Source organism: Cryptomeria japonica, chromosome 10 (assembly GCF_030272615.1).
Source record: "Cryptomeria japonica chromosome 10, Sugi_1.0, whole genome shotgun sequence".
Lineage (NCBI taxonomy): Eukaryota > Viridiplantae > Streptophyta > Pinopsida > Cupressales > Cupressaceae > Cryptomeria > Cryptomeria japonica.
This window is the reverse complement of record NC_081414.1, coordinates 514,021,601-514,044,578: the sequence shown is the minus strand read 5'-3', so window position 1 is coordinate 514,044,578 and position 22,978 is coordinate 514,021,601. Positions and strand designations below refer to the sequence as shown.

Here is a 22,978-nt window from a genome sequence, read left to right as displayed (position 1 = left end):
CGTATCCTTTGCATTTTTTCAAGATTGTTTTCAGGTTTATTTCTTCTATCCTCAGGCCCATAAGCACAATGATAACTGTTTATACATGTACAAAATATATATTAATTGATATAATTAATGACAAATATAAAAGGTGATGTGCTTAATTAATTTATTATATCTAAACAAACCTTAAATACATCTTGGTGGCGTGGTCATTAGGTTCTGTCAAATTGTACACTTTATGCTTTTTAATTACAAATTGTGTCTCAGTGTCATCCAATAAACCTTCTCCTTGGACAAAGTGAGAGAGTCTCTCAAAAGGGATAGCAGCACATAAGTCTATATGTCGGTTATTATCATCTCCAATTGGTGTCCATTCAAGGTCTTCACTTGAGAAATTATTTCCCTCGTTGGAGATGTCTTGCACATCTAGCTTGATAAGTGATTCCCATTTATTCTTTCTACCCATTCTGGATAATATTAATATGGTTAGTGGCCCTCTAGCTTGTTCAAATATCTAGTAACAACTACATTGATACCATTTTATTTGTATCAATATCCTCAACAATATATTTTACTAATACCAAAATCATATGAAAACCATCATATCATTAATAAAATAGAATGCCACATCTCATGGTTGAGACACCTAAACCTATATTGGAAATCAGACACCTAAGCTTTAACAAGATAATTTGAATCTAAGAAAACAAAAACATGACCTTTTTATTCTCTAATAATGATTCTCTTATATTTTAATTTTTTTGAGTACTTACACTATAAAGGAGACAAAATATAATAAGAAAACATACAAAATAAGACATCAAAATTTTAAAAAAACTAAACTATTATATCCAGTACAAAATTTTGAACATTTAAAAGAGAAGTTAGTATGCAAAATTTAATCTAGTTTAACGATTGTTGACAAATATTATACAACAAGAAACACACTCTAGACAAATTTACCTGAATTTTGGTGTGCAATATGAGGAAAAATCTTGGTCCACTACGTGTCCTTTGAACTAGTTTTCAAATGCCTACAAATAATTTAAAAAGTGATTAATTAGTGGTTTGAAATTTGTTCACATTTTCATGCAAACAAATTCTTAAGCATTCATATATATGAAATCCAAATTTGATTAAATCTTAATTATATCCAAAAATAGAAAAGTGTTATGGAAGTGTGAATATAAGTATGACATTTAGGAAGAGTGAAACATTTTTTGGGTGTGCAAATATTGAGTTTACTTCGATGATGCTCATCACTATCCAAAAGATAAAATGATGGCTTTGAGCTCTTAACTCAAGTATTAAGACATGGTCAAAATTTCACAAAATCGTGATTTACTATTAAGAAGCTTGACAAAATCTACACATATGTACACACACATACATATATATACATATACATACATATATGTATGTATATATATGTATATATGTATGAATGCATATATATATATATATATATATATATATATATATATATATATATGTACATATGTATATGCGTACATATATATATGTACAGACACACACACACACACACACAGACACACACATATTTGTACATATATATATATATATATATATATATATATATATATATATATATATATATATATATATATATATATATATATAGCGTGTGTGTGTGTGATGAAGACCTCAATTTTGTAGAAAAATGTATAAATTTTTTGTCAGTCAAGAATGAATTAATTAATGAGAATAGAATGAATCTCTTGAAAATTCACAAAGAGTTGCATGCAAATTATACAAATTTTGAAAAATTTATCATGCAATCGATAGACCTTGACCTCTTCTTTAACAATAAACATGGGTTAAAAACTCTAAATGTTATACAAATAACTTGGAAGAAAAAGATGGAATTAGATTTAAGTATTTCCCTAGGTGTGAATGAAAGTATACTAGATATGCATATGTACATCAAAGTAGACTTGAAATCATTGAAAGAGGATCTTTAGAAATTGGATAAATGTGTCTAACCCACAATGTTTCTTTGAAATTGCTAAGAAGTTGAAGAAGGTTCACCCCACAATTTTCACTAATCATGAGACCTTATTGAAAGACTTTTGGGCCAATTTGCATGAAAATTTTGAAGTCAGGAAGAGGTGATATTGTAGATTAATTTCTTATCAATTAAAAGATTTTAGAATAAGAGATGACATTCCAAAATATCTCTCAAATAATGGAGATATTTTATATATTGTATATAAGGTAAAAAATATAGTTACTAAATAATTAGACCTTATTAATTCATTTGAAAAGGAAGGAGTGTCATTTAATGATTTTTTTAGAACATACTAGGTATAAGCAACAATACCTAAATAAAACTTAAAATAAAGAGTTATCAAACAAGCGTAAAGAGAAAGACACAAAGATCCATTGAAGTATCTTTATCTTCTATTCCACAAGATTAGAAGATATATATATATATATATATATATATATATATGTATATGTATATATGTATATATATACATATACATACATATACATATATATATGCATATTTATACATATATACATATACATGTACATACATACATACATACATAGATATGCATTGCACCTACTTGTTAATGAGTGAGGCCAGAATGTGATTTTGAATGGGGAAGAAACTAGTGGCTCACTGTTGTAATTCTGATCAATCCCTTCTGTGCTGCCTACACAAAAAAAAATGGTATATTGGCATTGGTATGTAGAACAAGAATTTTTTTGGGAAAAACGTGGCTAACCTGTACACACACAGCGGCTGCATGAGAAAGAAGAAGATTATGCGTCACGATATATTGAAAAAACATACACAGCGAAGGCGAAACGTAGAGAAAGAAGATGAGAAAAATCATTTCGGCGAGTGTTATATTGCAAGCGGGCGGGAGTTTTGCAGTTGTTGGATGCATTTAGTTTCAATGGAAGCGAAATTCGGCGCGGAAAGGAGTCCCCAGTTGCAACATTTATGATATTTATCACTTGCAGTTCGGTGGCGTCAAAACGCAGTGTCAAAACGGAACCGGAATCCGCAGGAAAAAGGGAAATCCGGACCGGCAGAGGTGTGGCGAGCGGTTTGAGGCGACGTCCTTTCATGGGCACCTTTCACGCAGGCGGGCAGACACGAACGCGGAGGGGCACGGACCGAGGAAGCACGACTATCCAGGCGGTGCAAATTTTCCCCTGGATAGCCAGTGCCTTGCTCACTGTGCCTGTCATTGGTAGAATACGTCATCGCCTGTAAAATGCAGAATGACCACAATGTGGCTAGATGTCTGGCGATTAACAGTTTGGTGTCCTTGTCTAGTGTCCCTGCCATAGACAAGAACATGTCATCGTCTAAAAAACAGAAACTGACCGTAAAATGGCCGGAAGGCCGGTGACACTTTCACGGACAAAAGCCTGCAAAGATAACCTATTGACTAATTATAAATAATATTATTAATATTAACAGTAATTAGTTTTTTTTAATTTCTATTGCAAAAGTTCAATTTTTATAAAATGAAAAGAAAGAAAGAAGGTAAAGAGAAGAGAGAATAAGAGTTTAAAAATTCACGTCATTACAACCAGTGGATAAATTCGCGAGGATGGTAGTCGGCGGAATAAAGGTGTGAGTTTCTTTGTTTTTAATGGCCCAAAGAATTATGATTATGAATGGATCTAAAAGAAAAACTGTTTACTTACAACGGCCAGAAAATTTGATATTGGCTTGAAAAACTTTGAAAATTGTTCCAGAGAGGAAGGTGAAAGGAAAGAAATCACATACACTGGTCCCTCCACATCTTCGCATTTCATTCTTATGCCCACTTAAGCAGGGACCCAGTTTGGCTTCGAATAGTACTTGCACTTGGGTCTTAATTTTTGTCTAATTCTTTTTTAGTCAAATTGGCATATGCGCTTCCTCTCGAAGCAAAACAGGACTTGCGCCGAAACTTGGTTTCCACAGTAGGGGTAGAAAGTAACGATTTTAAGATTTATTTGGGGCTGGGCATTTGTAAAGCTGCTTTTGTTGTTTGGCAATGCTTTCTGAGACTCTACTTTTGAAAACGCAGGAGTCAAGGTTTTCTCATGGAGTTATCAGGAAATTCAGGTTCCTCTTTTAATCAGCACAAGGATGCTTCTGAAAATGGTTTGCTTCCAATAAAAAATGAAATGTTTTCATTTGGGGATGGTGAAGTTAGTTCTCCAAATCTAAAAACTATCCAATTTATTGCACCATCTTCTTCAGCAGGACTCGAAGCGCCAGCTTCTGATAATTGTATTGAGGCCCAAGATGAACGGGGAAATCTGACAAGTCCTGCCCAAGAAATCTTCGATTCATCCAGAGAGATTGAGGAAACCGACAATCGAATATTGACTAGCTCATTGGAGGAACTGAATACTTCAGTTCTCGTTAGAGGGAAGCAGATAGCTTCAGCTGATTATAATGAAAATGGCGCTTGTTGCGATAAGGATATTCTTAGAAACGATGATATGCTGAGTGGTGAATATGGAGGTCAAGAATTTGGTGAAGAAGAGATCAAATCAGAGGCTTCATCATGTAATGATAAGGGTTTTACCAATGCTTGCGAGTCTGTGGGGCAGGATGGATTTGGGTCACATTCGAGAATGGAGATATTTGACCGTGGAGTGGGTCCTGCTCAGGAGGCAGTAGTAGAACCCAAGACGGCTAGCGTGGCGAATTTAGATTCTACTCCTACCGATAAGTTTTCAAGTTCCCGTCTAAGGTCTCTCTCTCTCTCTCTCTCTCTCTCTCTCTCAAGTCCTCATCGAAGGCCTTTCTCATCAATATGAATCCTCTTGATGAGTGCTTATTAAAGAACATTTGTGTTTGTATGCTTGGAGATCGATGATTGTTTCAATTCTAATTTCTTAACTTATTCCCTCACCCTTCCATGATTAAATTCAGGTATTAATGTAAATCAGTCCATTGCAAGGAATTGCATTATGAGATATGCAATGGTACTGTACTGTTGTTTAAGACTGATTATTGATTAACTTTAGTACCTATTTCATGATTCTTGCAGTCCTGAGAATTTCAAAATATTCTGCTACAAATTTTGCTAAATCTGGAAGATCTTATAAGTAGAAATTTGTCTGGACTAGTACCATATTTAACAACGAGGCTAATGTTGTATTGTGACTATTTTTGTTAGCCCATTGAATAAGTCCCGTTAAAAAATAATCTTTGCACACTTCTAAGTCTTAATTGCATTAGGGCAGGATAGAATGAGGTCCAATGAGTCTAACTGGCACAACATTACCATGCAAGATGTATTATCACTAAGAGGATCTCATTAGCACTAGAAATAAAATACTGGTAATGATATTAGTTGTTACCTTGCATACTTCCCAAAGAACAGGGAATCCTTTATCTTGCCACGACTTTGATGTAATGTAATTCTGCAAGTGTTACAAGCTTGAGTACTTGAGATTCTTGCCTTTGACTATTTAAGCAAAAATGGTCTTCACCGTGAGCTTCATGCCGAGGGAATATTAAATTGTGATTGACTAGAAGCTTTGGATATAGATCATCATATTTTTGTTTCTTTGTTCAATGATTACCTTATGAGGGAAACACCTCAGTTCAGATGGTACGTTGACAATCTCTCCTTCCTCATACCACACCTTTGATCTATATCAAAATAATTATAAACCTCTGATGTGCTCAATGAACAGTTTTTACCTGACATGAAATTAAAGTCTCACACAGTTAACATTCTATTAAATAACTGCTGACTGAAAACTTATTTTAACAGGTACAATAAGTGGTTCGATTGTTGTAAAGTCTGTTATACATGTATGGAGATAAATTCACTTGCATCAAAGTTCTTAGTGTAGTTAGGGACTGTGCTATCCCACTAAAAAGGTTACTTTTTTAGCGAGACAATTCTTGGAGAAGTTGTGTAGCCCGCTTAAATCTGAATGACAAACATTACCTTTTGAGGAGGTCTCATATGATATACCCAAGACTCTAGTAATGCTAATTTGTAGAATGACTGCCAGGACACTGTGGTACAACTCAGATGTCAGAACTGCATTGACAAAACCAGCATTTAGGGGTCTGTCCTACTATGAGATAAAAGTGTAGTTCCATTATGTCTATAAGAGAGGATGTTATCAGTCTTTATAGCATTACCATTCTCTTGATGACCAGCTGATCTTCAATTTGAATAAAGGAATTTTCTTGTTATATAAATTCAGCGTGCAATTGATTACCCTGGTCTAGTCTCAGCGGTTCTGTGGTTTCGATACAGTTTTAGTAGAATGAACCAAAAGAGCATGTAAAAGGTTGTTATTGAACTGGGTAAAGAAACTCGACCCTTTATGATGCTAACAAAAGATTTGCTATGCCCCCAAATGAGTGAGTGTCTTCTAGCTATGGTTTAGGTCAATAGTGTCTAGCCCAGCTCTACATTTCTTATACAGTTATATTAGACTGTGTGCGCTAGACTATTAAATCCTTGTTCACCTGGCCCTCATAAACTTGTTTTCTTGTTAAGGACACTACCTATTTAGTGTACCAAACTTAGGGTCAAGGACATTACTCCCAGCTTGAAAGAGAAATGATTACACTTATGCAGGCAGAGTTATGATGAATCCTAACGGCATATGAGGGGTATCACCATGATGGTATAAAGTTACTTATTAGCTTGTAACAGCCCTCTATTCGGGTCCCATGTGATCAGTTCATTTAAGAGAGTTATCACGTTCTTAGGTGAATTGTGATATAGAGGACTGCTTGTATAGGACCAGACCTTTGTTTGGCGAAGTGGGGATTTACATTCTGAGTGCAGTGTTTTTTTGGTGGGTGGGCATGACCAAGGAAAATCACTCAGCCACCCACTCATCCACACAACACACAGCTACTCAATCATCCACTTGAAATAGTTTATTTTTGCCTGTAATGTGGCTTTTCCAAAGTGGAGTAGAAATATTAAGCTTGTGACATTCCTCCAATTGGGTTCTTTGAGATCAATTTATTTAATAGAGTTATCATGTTTTGAGGCTACACAGGGAACTGCTTGTGTGGTTTCTTTTAGTGGGTGGGGGAATAGGCCACTCAACTACCTTAATTAAATGCAAGATGTCACCTACCTAAGTAAGCTTATTCTAAGCTGCATATAAAAGCAATAAAAATAAGCTAAATGCAAAAATGATAAAATGCATTAACACATACACACATAGTCTTTCACTGAAATATAGTCTTCTACCTTTGGAAATGAATTAGTTTTCAGTTGATTTTTACGTTGTTGTATTCTACCAATTGGGCAGCACTGCATCACATCATTTGAGAGAGTTGCAAATAACCTGTAGACCACACAGGGAACTGCCAATCAATATAACTATTAACAATTGATTTGAACACATTTTTCATTTGGACAAGTAGGGAGTCACATAGGAAATCTAGACTTTTTTTTTTTGGAGTGGAAGGAGCATGAAGAAGAACTTTTTAAGTATAGAATATTTGGCTTTACCGATTGGGAAATTCTAGTTATTGAACAAATGCTAAAAAATTAGCTTTTGAACATTATACTTTAACTTGCTCATTGGTATGTACTATGAACGATGGTGCCAAACTGTAGTCACAAACTGTACTATTGTGTAGCAATCAACCTTTATCATCGGATGCAAGCTTGTCTTTGCCCTTGGAAAATGGTGGGGACCTAGGATGAATATTAGATGCATAGGAAATATATGAACAATTGGTGATTAGAGTGCTGTAGCTCAGATTCCTTGCTAAAATCAATAGTTATATGTTCCAACAACCTTGAAACGGAGATGTGAATCCATTAGCAAGCTTCAATGAACAACCTGAAAATTCAAACAAGTGTTCTAATCAGCACAATTGCAATTCTTGCTAGAATTGCCAAGTATGAGGTGAGGGATTTTGTCCTAACCTTGGAGGATGCAGTCGAGGGTTTTTATCCCTAGGTGCCTGCTCAAACTTGAACTCAAATGAACAATGAAAAACATTAAAATTGGATGCCAAAATGAGTGGTATGACTTGTAGAAATACCCCATTTGAATAGGACCCATAAGACCTATTTTTGGGTGACCAAATTTGAAATTGTCTTATTTTATATTTATTACTTCGTATTCATATTATATAATATCAGGTTAGAAAACAAATATTTTCAATTAATAATAATAATAATATCATTGGCGGGAAAAAGGGGACATGACATAAAGGTCCCTAAATTATTTATAAAATGGTTAAAAATTAGCCCTAAAGTTTTTACCTACTAATTTTCCTTGCATGTTGAAATTTGATGTAGAGTAATGTCCATTCTTGTCTCCCTTAGATTATTTCATGAGATATGCCACTTCATGCCTTTTCATTTTATGAAGTGGATGGAGTTTGAGTTAGTTAATTTGTAGCATCCTAGGTATTGGGTAGCATTATGTTTGTTCATTTGAGCGAGTTCTTATGTTTATAGGCCACATACTCAACTGCAAATCAGATATATTGTTTCCATAGATACATAATCTCTAAACAAAGAAGCAAGTATTGACATGCGGACCATAGTCATTATTGATATTCACATGGGGAAATTAGTCTTTATTGGTGGATACAAATGCATATACACACTCGTAGAAACACACACATGCATTCTTTTTTTTTTGATCGGTAAGTATTTATATTTATATTAATAATTATAAGAAATATTACAAAAAGAACTTCCCAGCAGTGGCTCAACCCACAGATCAGCATGGAAATCCAAACAAAAGGCATAGAACGAGTCTCCCAACAGAAGCTAAACCATAGATCATCTAGAATATCAACAAAATCCTACTTACTATCAAGCTATTTGTATACCTCTACCACAGTTCCATAAAATATTGTCCAACCCATACATAGACAGCTATAATAACAGAAATACCCATTCTAAAATAGTCTAGCCTGCTGAAATTCAAACAAAACAGAGAAGTTACTGGTCTTGAGCTTGTTCTTTTGCCTTCCCACAGGTGAACCAGTAATCCCCCTTCTTAAAAACAATCTGCTTCTTGACTTTCTTGGAATCCTCCGATCCCTTGGCTTGAGGCTCCTGCACCCGGCTTCTCATATAATTCTTAATGTGCTCCCAGCCTCTCTACACCTCCGCTCGCCTTACTTCCCTATCCATATCTGCACCCCACAAGAGGAACAACCGAAGTGGTGGAATAAATTTGGCATAATGCATCCACTCGCCGCACTTGGTCACAAAACCTTCTCCAGGTTTGGCCATGGCCATGAAAACATCCATCCTATTCTTCCATTCTTCTTTCACACATTCCCCTATGACCCACTAGACGTCTTCCTTTGTGCCCAGCTCCAACCCCAAAGCAAAAAAATATTGATGCCAAATCGACAATGGTTCGATACCTAAACTCTGAATCCATCTACTCCTTGCCAAGGAATAAATCCACCATATGAAGAAAGTGCAGATCCTCTATCTTAGACACATTGCCATAGTTACCAGGAGACTCGTCTCCTACCCTTGGAGACGCGTCTCGGAGATGGATATGCATCTTTGGTACCGGAGATGTCTCTAGATACTTCTTGACGCATAGGGTGCTTTTGGCTGCCGTCTCCTGTCGTCGCTTGTAATGTCCCCTTTTTGGGATCACCTTCTACTTTGCCCTAAATTCACAAATCTAGAATGAGACAAGGGCAAACATAGTTAGGGATATAATCTTCATTTAAGAATAAGATGAGATAAGCCTATTTTTCGAAACCCGCAATGAGATTAGACAACAATGTAGATATAATTCATGAAATACATCCAATTCTAGGGTTAGGATATGTTTTTATTAATCTACACAACCAATAACAACAATTAGATGGAAACTCAACCATAACAAGGGTTGGGTTGGAAGACATGATGAGGTACCCCAAGTATCCTCTACCCTAGGCCCAACATCAAGACCTCATCCTCTGTGGTCTCATGTGGTCCTTAACCAATGTTCCTTAACAATAAGGTGCCTTTGATCCTTATCTAGTCATCATCCTAATACCTTAACGATTTTACTTCTTTTATTTGTGAGCCATGGTGGAGGGGAAAGATTGTGGAGATTGAGAGTGCCCTAGAAACCATCTCTTCCTAGTCCCAAAGATCGTAACCTTTGTACTCCTTTGGCCTCTATGGGCTCATCTTGTCCCACTTCGAGGTGGTGTATCTAGAAGGATGCTCATACGCTGCACCCCTCCCACAATATGTTCACCATTTCCTTCACCATGTCCACAAACGCTTATTAAAGTGAAGAGTCAAAATACATATATATTTGTATTCATTATAATATTATTGAATTATTTGTTAAATCCTTTTAATAATTAATTGTATTGGATATTGTTTATTATCAGCTCATATTATCTTATCATTTATGCTGTAACATCAGCAATATTGACAGTGTAATATTCCATATGATATTAGCACTATTGTGTGTTAGTAATATTGACTCATATTAAACACTTTTTGTCGTATTAGTAATGTTAGTTTCATATATTTTCTTATTTCCTATCAGCAACATTATTGAATCAGATTTACTTTATAATCTTATGTCTGATATGAATTTAAGAATGATTGTTAATGACTGTTGTATTAGTTTTTATTCATCATATTAACAATATTAAATCTTATTATCAATATTAATTGTATTAATAATATCAAATTGTATTAATTATATTAAATTATATTAACAATATTGAATTGTATTAAGTTATTAACCATATCAAGTTGTATTAGTAATATTAATTTATATTAACAATACTAAATTGTACTAGCAGCATTATACAATGTTAGCAATCCTATATCCTTGTATCCATACCCGTAAGGATTTGCTTGTGACCGCTGACGTTTCTATTTTGGTCTTGCCTTATTTCCTCCCTACCTTTTCTTCCATATTCTCCTTGTCTTACTTTCCCGTGATCCTATATTAAATGTCTCAACGGGTTTGTCCTTTCCCAAGAGATGTGTATAACAGTATGACCTTTGACCGTAGTCTTTGTAGATTAAAACAAGCATCGGTCAACATGAAACTTATCAATACTATTTAATAACTTATTATTTAAAAGCAAGTATTATTGATTGTAATTATAAGTGTAATTAATATTTCTTGTAAATATTATTGTTTATAATCATAAATATAATTAATATTTCTTGTGACTATTAATAATTAGTGTGAATATTATTATTTGTAATTATAAATGTAATTAATATTTATTGTGTCTATTTAATAATTATTGTGAATATTGGTTAATAATAAATTTAGATTGTGACCATAATGCAAATCAATATTTATTTAGTAATTATTGTGAATAATAGTTAATAGTAATATATATGAACAAATAGTTTAGATCCTCTTCAAATAGAATGTAAATACTCAAAATATAAGGGATATTACATCGCTGAAGTCTTCCTACCAAAAATTGATGTCTCCTACTAGAAAAGTAAGGGCAAAATGCACTAAAAAGGCAAAAATGTAAAGCAAATAAATAAGATGAGCTTGCAGCAAAGCAAAGTTGTAGGGAAATGACTAATAAGGAAACCATTTTGCAGGAAGACAAAAATCCATGCAAAGTTATAATGATTGGATCTATTGACAGTGTAGACTTTTTGAGAGGACCGATTTCTTGTCATTGTAATAGTCTAAAGAGAAATTGCCTTTACTATTTAGCCAATACTATTGAGTGTGCTAACACCTATATTATCTTACTTTCACTAAACAATTTAGACTGGCTATGGTATCAACAATATAAGCAATTTTAATTTCAATTTTTGTTCAATTTTAAAGTTAATTTTAAACTTTACCTTTGTTTTTGTTTTCAAAGTTCTCTATCATGATATTTTTTGGAAATTATTAAATTACATCAAAAAAAAATTGGCGTCTCCAAGTACCCCATTCTCCTATTTTTGAAAATTAGTTGTACCAATACCGATACTAGTCTCTAGAATCTCCAAGTACCCTCGTCCCCTAGTAACCTTGAACATTGCGCATATGTTCTTCTAACATAGCACCCATGAAAGCTAACTGTTGTTTGTATGCAACCAAAGAAAAATTTGGCTCCATTGAAACCATCCAAGACCACCTACACCGCCTACATTTGGAAATCTGAAAATGCAAGTGCGAAAGCTTTTCAATGAAGTCTTAACCCACCATGTCACATCTCGCATCATTATCATCTACCTCTACATAATTGCTCGCACCTAGGAACAACCTCTTTAAATGCGGAAATCTCTTCAATCTTTCGTGAGGCAGCGGTGGCATACCTTATGCAAATATGGATGCCAAGGGTGATAATACGACGGCCCTAACGGCAAGGCCATCCCAAGCACTTTGATTATGTCAAATCAGGACACCTACCTGTTGTGACTTAATCACACATCACCCCATTCCAAATGGGGATCACCTACATATTTGTCCACTTGGTCTTTTGGTTGTGGTCTTTTGGGTAGTTTGGCAGCAGTTTCTTCGATCTCCTCAAGTCCGCAAGTGTTTTGAACAAATTTGGCCAAATTTGGAAGCTTGTATTGTCTATTTTAGGATTTTTATCTTTTAGACAAAATTAGAGTCAGTAGCCTAGGGTTTTGCGAAATCTGAGCGAAGCATTGAAATGAGAACCCTACAAGGAAGCTACCAATGAAATTTGAGCGAATTTTGAGGACTTACTATTTTGTAGTAAGTTTCATTGCTGCCCGGATTGACCTAATTTTGTGTTTAAACAAACTTACTATTTTTAGCAGTGTCTTTGTGTCTCAGTTTGCCCTAATTTGGTGTTTGGAAGAAATGATTTTTATTAAGTATATTTTTGGGAAGTCTATCTTTGGCAACTGGCAGGGCATTGATGGCAGAACATTCTTGAATATCCACTTCTAAATCCGGAAAAGTTGAAAAGTAGGTAGATGATCATAGTTTTGGCTAAGTCTGGAATCCTTCCCTGAAATGACAAGGGCATGAAAAGTCTGTTGTTGGGCACAATTTCCAAGAACAGGAGGAATCTTTCAAAACTCAAAAAATCCTCCACCTCAAAAGTGCACTCAAGATAGGAGATAGGGCACAATTCCCTAGGCATGGAGGAATTCATCCTCCACCCAAAATTCCTCCACTAGCTCAAAAATGCACTCAATGCAGGTAGGAGGGCACCAAATTTATGTCAATGAGGATTTTTCCTCTTGAAAGAAATTCCTCCACTACCCCTCAAATGCGCTCAAAGCCAAGTGGAGGGCGCAAAACACAAGCAAGGAAGGAATTTTCCATTTTCTGGAAAATTCTCCACTTCACCCCAAGTGTGCGGTAGGTAGGAGGGCACCAAATTTATGTCAATGAGGATTTTTCCTCTTGAAAGAAATTCCTCCACTACCCCTCAAATGCGCTCAAAGCCAGCTGGAGGGCGCAAAACACAAGCAAGGAAGGAATTCTGGAAAATTCTCCACTTCACCCGAAGTGTGCGGCAGGTAGGAGGGCACCAAATTTATGTCAATGCGGATTTTTCCTCTTGAAAGAAATTCCTCCACTACCCCTCAAATGCGCTCAAAGCCAGGTGGAGGGCGCAAAACACAAGCAAGGAAGGAATTTTCCATTTTCTGGAAAATTCTCCACTTCACCCCAAGTGTGCCCAAGACTAGGTAGAGGGTGCAAATACATAGTTGAGGAGGATTGTTTTTCCTCCCAGACCAAATTCCTCCTTCCATGCCAAAATGCTCCCAAGTATGCAAAATTCTTGGAAAGTGAAAAATTGTCCAAGTGTTGAAAATTCCTCTCCTTTGGCCTTCGGACTCTAGACAGGACAAAATTCCTTGAAAACGAAAAAAGTGGTTGTGTCAAAAAATTCTTCCTTCAGGACAAAGCACGCATGAGCATTCACAAAACATGTAATGGCAAATTTTCACAAGGAAAGGAATCTTCCTTCTCCAAGATTGATAGGCGTTCAAGAATTCTTTAGAAATGGAAAACAATCATAAAATTCCTCCAAGGCAAGAAAATCCTCCAAAATATCCCTTGTACACCCAAGATAGAAAGAATCTTGGGCAAGATGAGTTGGCAACATGCATAATGGAATATTCCGCATTAATGGAGCATAACTTAAGAGACTATGGAAGTTCCTATTTTTGAACTCAAGAATGACAACAGGGTCGACCGGGATGGCAAGTTGTCTCTTCCTCATTCAGGAAACATGAAGCGTGATTGGAATAAATTAATGCAGATGCTAAAATTATCACATCACCAACTTAGTAGTTTGGTGGACATTTTCTATTTAAACAAGGATTTGGAAGTCAATCTTCACAACACGTTTTGGAGAAATTGAAGCAAGAGCAAGGGTGAAGAATAGCTAGGGTGAGATTTTTATTATTATTATCTAGAAGTTTTTATTTTTGAGGTTTTTATTTATTCCAAGTCTGGAATTGACAGCGTGGAATTCTTCCCTCGGTAGATTTCTAGAATTCTCTTGTCAAGAATTTGATGTTAATTATTTTAGTTTGCAGGAATGCGGAATCCAGCAAGGTGGCAAATACTTCCCGCCAAGCATAGATTAAGAACAAGCAAAGAGGATTCCTCTAGAGAAATTATTTCAAAATGGAGAGGAGTCAGTGATACCAACTTGGGAACTTTCAAGTTGGGAGAATTTAGAAAGAGAGTATTTGGAATAGACGAACATCCTCCATTAGCCACCGCCAATAAGATAGTCAGAAGTGGAATTATAGCAGCTATCGGCTTCCCTCTTGCCATCCAGTGCCCAGAGCTGATCATGGAATTTGCAAAGCATTATGATGCTGAAAGAAGAGCATTTTTGGCACCCGATGGCAAGCTCTTGGCAAATCTCTTCTTAATCATTTGGTGAAGCTTTTGGAATATCAACATTCCAGTCCATGATGTATAAGACCAAGGAAAGAGCAACTTTTATTTATGATTCTGGCTTTGAGAGATGCGCTGGAATCATCAATAGAACATGGATGTGGAAGCCAAAGCCTCACATTTCAAAGATGCCCAAGCAACTCACCAACATGGACTTCAAGCAAGAATATGCTGTTCTTGTGCTGATGATGAGTTGGGCTATGGGATGTGCACAAGCCTACATCTTCGTATCTTGGATGCTTTACTTCAATGACGAAGTAATGGATGGCATAAAGGTGGTAGATTGGACAAGAATAATTAGCAACAACTTGGACGAGCAGCTGAGGAATTTAAAGCAATTCCAATCTTTCTACATGAGCTCGTATGTTGTCTACATGTTGGCTAAAATGGGCAAATTCAATGGGCTACCAGGCAAAGGACCCATGGGATGCGGTTCAAGACAGCTAAAGGTCCATGAGTGCTATCCACAATTGCACTTATACGACCCTACTTCTTTCAAGAAAGCAAGCGACACCTTCACTATACATATTGCTAGATCTTTGCAAGGATGAGTTCACACAAGGTTGTCGCAAGAGGCAAGGAAGTTGGCAAAGAAGTATGGGGTCTGGTACATTCAATTTCCAAAATTTACTTACATCTAGGTCCAAGGATTCTCTGCTCAGCCATATAAACTCCCAAGATATCCAACAAACAAGATGATGCTTTTGGAAGTAACTAGACAACTAACTGCCTATGACAAGATTTAGAAGAAGAAGAAGATTGGGCTCAAATTTCCAATTGTCATGGGCGATTATGATGAAATGTGTCCATCATTGGCGGCTGTGGAAAAGTCAGCAGATGAATTGATATTCTACCACCTAGCACCTCATACCGCAAGGACATTCTTTGATCCGTATGATAAGTTAAGGATGTTAGCTAGTGTTAAGCATAGGCACAAGATTCAGTTGGAGGATTATTGGGCTAATGCCAAGGATGACTACGAAATCGGAAAGAGGATGTTTTGCAGGTTGCCTCTTAAGCTGATAAGAATTTGTGGAATCATACAAATGTCGGACCAGATAGAAGAAGATGTGAATACTGTTCAGCCAAATTATGAAAAGGAGAAGGATATGCCAATTTAGACGCCTAACTGGTCAGAACCAGAAGTTGATGATTTAGATGTTTTGAGCAGACCAGTTATGAAGTTCACTAGGCATTGGGTTGAATGACACATCGCTAAATTGAAATCAAAGAATGTCCGCTTGACTTACAATCTGATGGGAGACTTGGAATCCTAGGATGAGGCCATTGAAGGGTCATCAAGAGCTTAGGTTCAAGAAGAAGCAATTCCACAGGAAAGGATAGAGTGTGGAAAGGAGAGAAGTGTTCCTTGATAGGCAAGGAAAAAGAAAGAAGTTCCAAGGGAGGAACCGTAACAGAAGAGGCCAAGGTTGGAAGAAGCACAATCGTTTTGTTAGCTCCTCAAGCGTGCATGAAGTTGATATGTTCACAGGAGAAGTAGCAGGAAATCAACCATAGGGGGAAGATCATGACATTTCACAAGCACAGGATATTCTCAGTGTCAGTGCCTCCCAAAGACCTATTCAACAGAGAAATCAAGAACACGAACTTTCTCCAAATCAAGAACAACAGGTCCAAGATTGTTTTAGGGAAATAAACATGAGAGACTTAGGACCTTTTGAGGAAGTTTCACAAGAACAAGTACAACTGGGGATGCAGGATCAACAAGCAACCGCTAGATTGGCTGAAGGAAAGAATGAGGAAAGAGCCAGAGGAAGAGATGGATATTACACTTGAGATTGAAGAATTTCTGAACAACATAAGCAAGCCAGTAGAAAAGAAGGTAGTGAAGAAATTCTCCAAAGTTACAAAAGATGAATCAGGATCTAGGACTTTGCGTATAGCTGTGCCCAGGGTCAACAAAGATAGAAACAAAATCACTCCTGATGAGTACGATGTTGCATTAGTTGACTTGGGACGTGCCTCTAAGTCACAAGTAATAGATGAGTTTGATTAGTCTTCCTTAGCATTGAAGGAGCGGATGAAGAAAGCAAAAGAGAAAAACAGGAAGTTGAAGAGTGAAAACAAAGCCTTATGTGAGTATGTGCAATGCTTGATGCGTCCATTCAGAGAGGAAGATTAGACTTTTGTTCCTCCCTTTTCTCTTCCGAAGGAATTCATGGATGGGCTTGAAGAAATAAGAAAAATGGCTCAATGTTCTAAGGAGTGGGTGGAAGACATCTTCACTACAACTTGCAAGTTTGTTGGAGGACTTGGCTCATTTCTATTGGAGGATCTTGGTTATCCTTGGCAGATTGGAAAGCGTGGACAATTCATGGGAGGATGCACATATTTATCAAGACTTGACAATTCCACACCTTGAGGCACTAATGGAAACTTCTAGGGAAAATGAAGCATATGATTTCCCTCGATGGTTCTATGCAGTAAGCACTGGAAAAGAATTCTTTGAAAGGTCCAACAGGAAATTAGAATTATTGAGGACATCGGTCAAAAAGGTTCAAGAGGAAATCCTCAATGCTGTCGAGGCTTTATTTGCAAGAAGATTAACTGATGAGGAGTTGACAGTAGACAACTCGAAGGATAGGCTGCTTGAATTTTTCTTTGTGGAATCCTTCTCGAAGGAACATTTGGAAAATGTTTCTTTGTTCTCAAGCAGAATGCGCAAGACTTAGGGGGCTGTGCCAAGATGGGAGAAGTTTTTCTCCAAGTGTGAGAAGGATACTGCCATGCTGGAATTCGAACTGGAGACTTTGCCAAGTGTCTCCGTAGGAGAGCTCGAGGCCATCGTGACTAGATATATCGCATTTGCCATCAAAGAAAGGGATAATGGTCTTCCTATTTTGGATGAGAATCTATTAAATGCATGAAGGCATGATGAATCATTTATTTCATGGTGGATGCCATATTTAGGAGTTAGTGGGCATTTAATGCGAAGTGGGTGAGATTCTTCATTTATGACCATAGCCACTACTTGGCGCTATATTTGGTCATTCCTAGTCAAACCCTAATTTGGGTTTTTCATGGGCAAATCTTAGCCGTAGATCTTATTGTAATCTGGGGTGTCCATTTTCATTTTGGGGCCTATAAAAGGGGTTCACCCCTTCATTTGTAAATGAGGGAGAATTTGTAAGAAATTGTTGCTTAAGGCTATCAAGATAATATGACTGATTTATTGATTTTGGTGATTACTTGATTTGTTTTGAAGTTGCATGGTTTCTCTTCCTCACTTAGATTATATTTGTTTTCAAGCACTTAGATGAATGAGAGTGATAGCATTGTTTTATAGTGAAATCATACGCTCATACCTTTTGTAAGTAGATGATTTTTACTTGTAGTGCAAGGTTGGATTGGGCCTTTGGAATGTGTTTGTTTAACTTCAATCCTTGAAAGGATATTGTTTGTTCGTCTTGATAGTATTCATTGGCGATATGAAAATCTTATGCACAACCTTTGAAGATTGCACCTCTCTTTGCGTAGTTGTCTAATGTTGGTGAAACAAAGGTTGGTCGATTTCGCTTAAGCCTTTGTTATCTTTTGAGTTCCTTAGATTAGATTAGAATCTCTCTAAATCTTTCCTATTTACTTTCCGCATCTTTATTGAGAAAAGTTCCAAAAAAGAGCTATCTATTACGAAACTATTCCCAAAATCTCCTTGAAATCTAGGTTTGTTCAAGTCCTTTTCACTTCACATAAGCCCCCCTTGGATTACTAGCAAAACACAAGCCAAACGAGCTCATATCCAACGTAAAGTCGCAAGTACGCAATAGGAACCTTGGAGTCGCCTCTATGATCTTCGCAATCTTAGCATACGAGGGGTCTTTGATCAAGAGAGGATAGATTGACTGTTGGAAACTTTATTTTGTGTTGGTGTGGTCATAAAACACCCGTCAAAACTACCCACTTCAACCACATCGTACACTTGATGCCACGTGGGTGCCCACACAGCTGTCCTCATCATCCACCTCCCACTACATTTTCTACCACCTGCATGTCATGAAGATCCTCTCACCATTCCTCCCCTTGATCTTCCTTAAAGGCACAGCCCTAGTTTGAAAGTAAATCTGCCTCTCAATTGCCTTCTCTTCGTATATGAGAGACCGTGAAATTTTGAAAGGAATTTAACCTTTGGTTAATTAGTTTGATAAACTTGTTTATCTTCCAATTCTGCGCCTCACCCTTTGAAATTGCATCCAGTATAATCTGAGAGTTACCTTCTAGACGCAAATTTGATATTGTAAGTCTACTTGCTAGTCTAATTGCAAGGAGTGCTGTTTGTACTTCTGCTTCATTATTTGTCCCTACTGGCAGTTTCTTTGCTCCCAGCGCTAAAACATTACCAAATTCATCTCTCGCAATACAACCCGCCCCTGAGGGTCTTGGGTTTCCTTACGAGGCACCATCAAAGTTAACTTTAATCCATCTTGAATTTGGACTCTGCCATTTCACCAATTCCTTGGTGTGCTTCAATGGATAAACCCTGGCCTGCCCATTAGTGGGCCAAAGCACACATGCATTCTTACACATACATGTGCACACATGAACACATCCATATGTACACATGTGCACACATGAACACATCCATATGTACACATGTGCACACACATGCTCATACACGTACATGTGCATGCACATGCACACCCCCATATGTACATGCACACCAATACATTAAGAAATAATAGAAGGTTTCGGTATTTGATTCAATTTTTTAATTTCTTATGAGTACTAATAAGCTTTTGTATTACACTTTGGCAGATGTTTTCTTAAGATATCAGAATCTAGATTTCAAAGAATTTCTAAATGAATAGTAGATTGCTAAAGATTAGTCAATAAAGCTTTCCATAGGAGTTTTCCTTTTCTGTTGATGGAGAGTGATTATGATCCTTTTTCCTTGTAAAAATGGTTTTGTTTTCCCAGATATTTGACAGTGAAAATTGTGATATAAACAATGTCTCGGCCTGTGCAATTTTTTTGATGATTTTTACCTGAAACATTTCAAAATTTGTGATAAACTTGTAGAAATATTAAAAAATTGTGAGTTTGACTGATCAATCCTGTGTTTGACCAATTTTTGACAAGTTGCGGCGTTTTTTTTGACATAAAAATGTTCCCTTTCACATTTGCATGGGATTTTTTTTAAGGGATCAGAGCATTTTGTAGTTGGGTTTGGAGAATTTTGGGACATAAAAATGTTCTCTTAATTTCTTTCTACATCTGCATGGAATATTTTGGGGGAATCAAGGCATTTTTGAGCTGGATTTGGAGATTTTTGGGGCTGTAGGATGCAAACGTTAAATTATTTTCAGAGATTTTTTTTCAAAGATTTCTCAGGTTTTCAAATTTTTAATAAAATTCTTCCCTTTTTTATGATAAAAAAATTTACAAAATATGGTCTATTTAATTAAGATTGAAAGGCCGAACCCCCAACTCTAAGCACTGATTTCTTTTCAGCAGTGTTTAGGGTTAGGGTCAGGACTAGTTCTTTTTATCCAAAAAGCCCTAACCGGAATCGTAAATGGTGAATTTTTCAATATTTTTGGTTAGGGTCAGGGCTTTTTTATATTTACTAAAAAATTGACACTATTAGTATGTAGTTATCATTTATGCATTGCAGCATGCATTGTGGAATGCAATGTAATCAGTGATATGAACATAAATGACAAAATCCATCGTCCAAAATATTTTTGGGTAAACTCTCATTTTTATTTGCTCTCTATATCTCTGTGTGATTAAAATAGCTTTTTTTAAATTAAAAAAGCAGCAGTTTTTTTTCTTTTTTTTCTGCAGTTTTTGAATATCCAAAACTTTCCTATTAAATCCTTCTTTTTTTGAAAAAAATCTTTATTGGTTTGCCAATATATTCTTGTGAATGATTTTTGTTGCTATGGTACTACTATGTCTAATGCATTCTAGAGCCTTGTTTTCCTTTGGCCCTCTTTTTTTAGGCTTTAGTTTTTTTTGCGAGGGGCCTTCATTTTACATAGTTGTTTTTATTAACTCTTTTGTATATATTTGTTTCCCTTGGTTTGCCCTGACTTGGTGCATTTTTCTCCCCAGTTTTAGATATATCTACTATAGCTTTGGTTGTTGAAGTTCTGTTTAGCGCTCATGATTGTCTATCATAACTTGCTCTAATTTTGAGCCGCATACACTACTTTGGTCATTTATGGATATTAACACATTTTCAATTTCTCTGTCTTACATTTGAGCATTTAATCTGCCTAAAATGCAGGAATAGTACTATGAACTATGTGCGCGAGGGCACAAAGTTTGCAGCTCTGTTAGTGGAGAATCTGCTTCAACTGCTCAGTATATTAAAGGGTTGGGCTTCTCAAGCATTGGTGAAACCAAGAGTTATTCCCACTTTGATAGATATGGACAAGAATGGAGCTGACAAATTTGCTTCTGGAATTGCAAGCAACATCAAGGCACAACATGAAAGAGGAAATATTTATACTGAAGACCTAGTAGGAGCTATTGGTTTTCATTTTGGCATGTCTGTAGCAACTGTTCTGGCTGAGGTAGGGCTCGACTAAATGCCTGTTGTCAATTCCTGCTTTATAGAATGCACCATAAAGTTCTTTTATATATAATGAAGCTGATGAAGATAAAGATCGATACTGTATAATGAACTTCATTTCACTGGAATTTATAAAATATCTACACATTTTACAATTTTCTCTTATTCGATTGGGTTGGAAAATGTTTTAGGTTTGAACTACAACAAAGTTATGATGAAATGTTTGATTGGCTGGAAACTGATTGACTGGGATTTTCCATGGAACAATTATTTATTAATATTGAAAATCATAGTGATAGTTCTCAATTGCTTTTATTATATACTTGAACTAATGATGCACCATAAAGTTCTTTTACATGTAATGAAGCTAATGAAGATAAAGATCGTTACTGTATGATGAACTTCATTTGATTGCAATTTATAAAATATCTACACATTTTACAATTTTCTCTTATTTGATTGGGTTGGAAAATGTTTTAGGTTTGAACTAGAACAAAGCTATGTCAAAATGTTTGATTGGCTGGAAACTGATTCACTGGGATTTTCAATGGAACAACTATTTATTAATATTTAAAATTATAGTGAAGTTCTTAATTGCTTTTATTATATACTTGAACTATTCTGTGCTGTAACTATTTGCTAAGTCGATTCTAAGTAGGATTATATATTTTGGATTTATTCATGAGTACCTTGTTCCAGAGTCTACATTTCTTTCTTGTTTGATTAGTTTAGTGTCCCCTTGCCGGGTCTCCTTCATCTTAGATGCCAGGACCAAGGGTTATCTCTTTCATTAAATTCACCTAGGACTTGCACCTGGCATCCATTGGGATATGCCATATTTAAAATTGGATCTGGTAGTTTACCCAATTTAACATTCAGTGTTTGTACATTTTAAGACATTACATGCCTTCCAGGGAAACCATAATGGTTTACCTTTTGGGCTCATCACATTTGACATTTCACCGTGTGCATTTTCATTATAGAGAAATGTATTTTGAATGTATGTTTCTGTAAGCAGCAAAGACCTTTCCAATATGGTCAAATGCATTGTACATACTTTGCTTTCAGTTTGTTTTTCTTCAATGGAGAAATATTTAGGAATTTCCAATTGATAAAGGCATCTATTTTATAGGTTAGCCATGCTTTATAATTTTGATTCTATAGTGGCAATGCTGGAAAGTCTCTTTGCATTTGATTTTTCTTGTTGAAAGGAAGATTTTATGCGATGAAATCTGGTAAGATAGACTAATAATCCAAATTGTGCTCTATTGGTGCATGTTTTATGACACACCGAACACAGAATAAAGATGCCCAAAAGACACTTTATCCTCTCTTGTATAAAATCACCGTGTATGCTAAGATTGCAAAGAGAAGATCATATGGCGATTCCAAGGTTTACGATGCGAACTAGCGACTTTAATGTTGAATATAGCTGGTTTGGCTATGTATGCTGGTAATCCAAGGGGCAATTGTAAATTTCAATGACGATGAAGACTTTCAGCTTTATATTTTTTGGATTTTCTCAATTTCAGACTTCAAAAAAGGATAAAAGGGAAAGGGTTTAGGAGTTCTACACTATTCCTAAGAACTTAAGAGACGATATAGTTAGGT

At 36.0% G+C, this 22,978-nt stretch overlaps 1 protein-coding gene across 2 annotated transcripts in view; it reads left to right on the top strand.

Moving 5' to 3' along the window:
- Positions 1-3,579: 3,579 nt before the first annotated feature.
- LOC131054548 (uncharacterized) overlaps positions 3,580-22,978 on the top strand; it is a 78,654-nt gene continuing 59,255 nt past the window's right edge. The window contains exons 1-2 of one of the 2 annotated variants that reach the window (XM_057989085.2): positions 3,580-4,721; positions 21,080-21,368. In XM_057989085.2, the coding sequence (XP_057845068.2) occupies positions 4,063-4,721; positions 21,080-21,368 (948 nt within the window). In that variant the 5' untranslated portion in view covers positions 3,580-4,062. The remainder of the gene's footprint in view (positions 4,722-21,079; positions 21,369-22,978) is intronic. The other variant, XM_057989084.2, reaches the window with a different exon arrangement.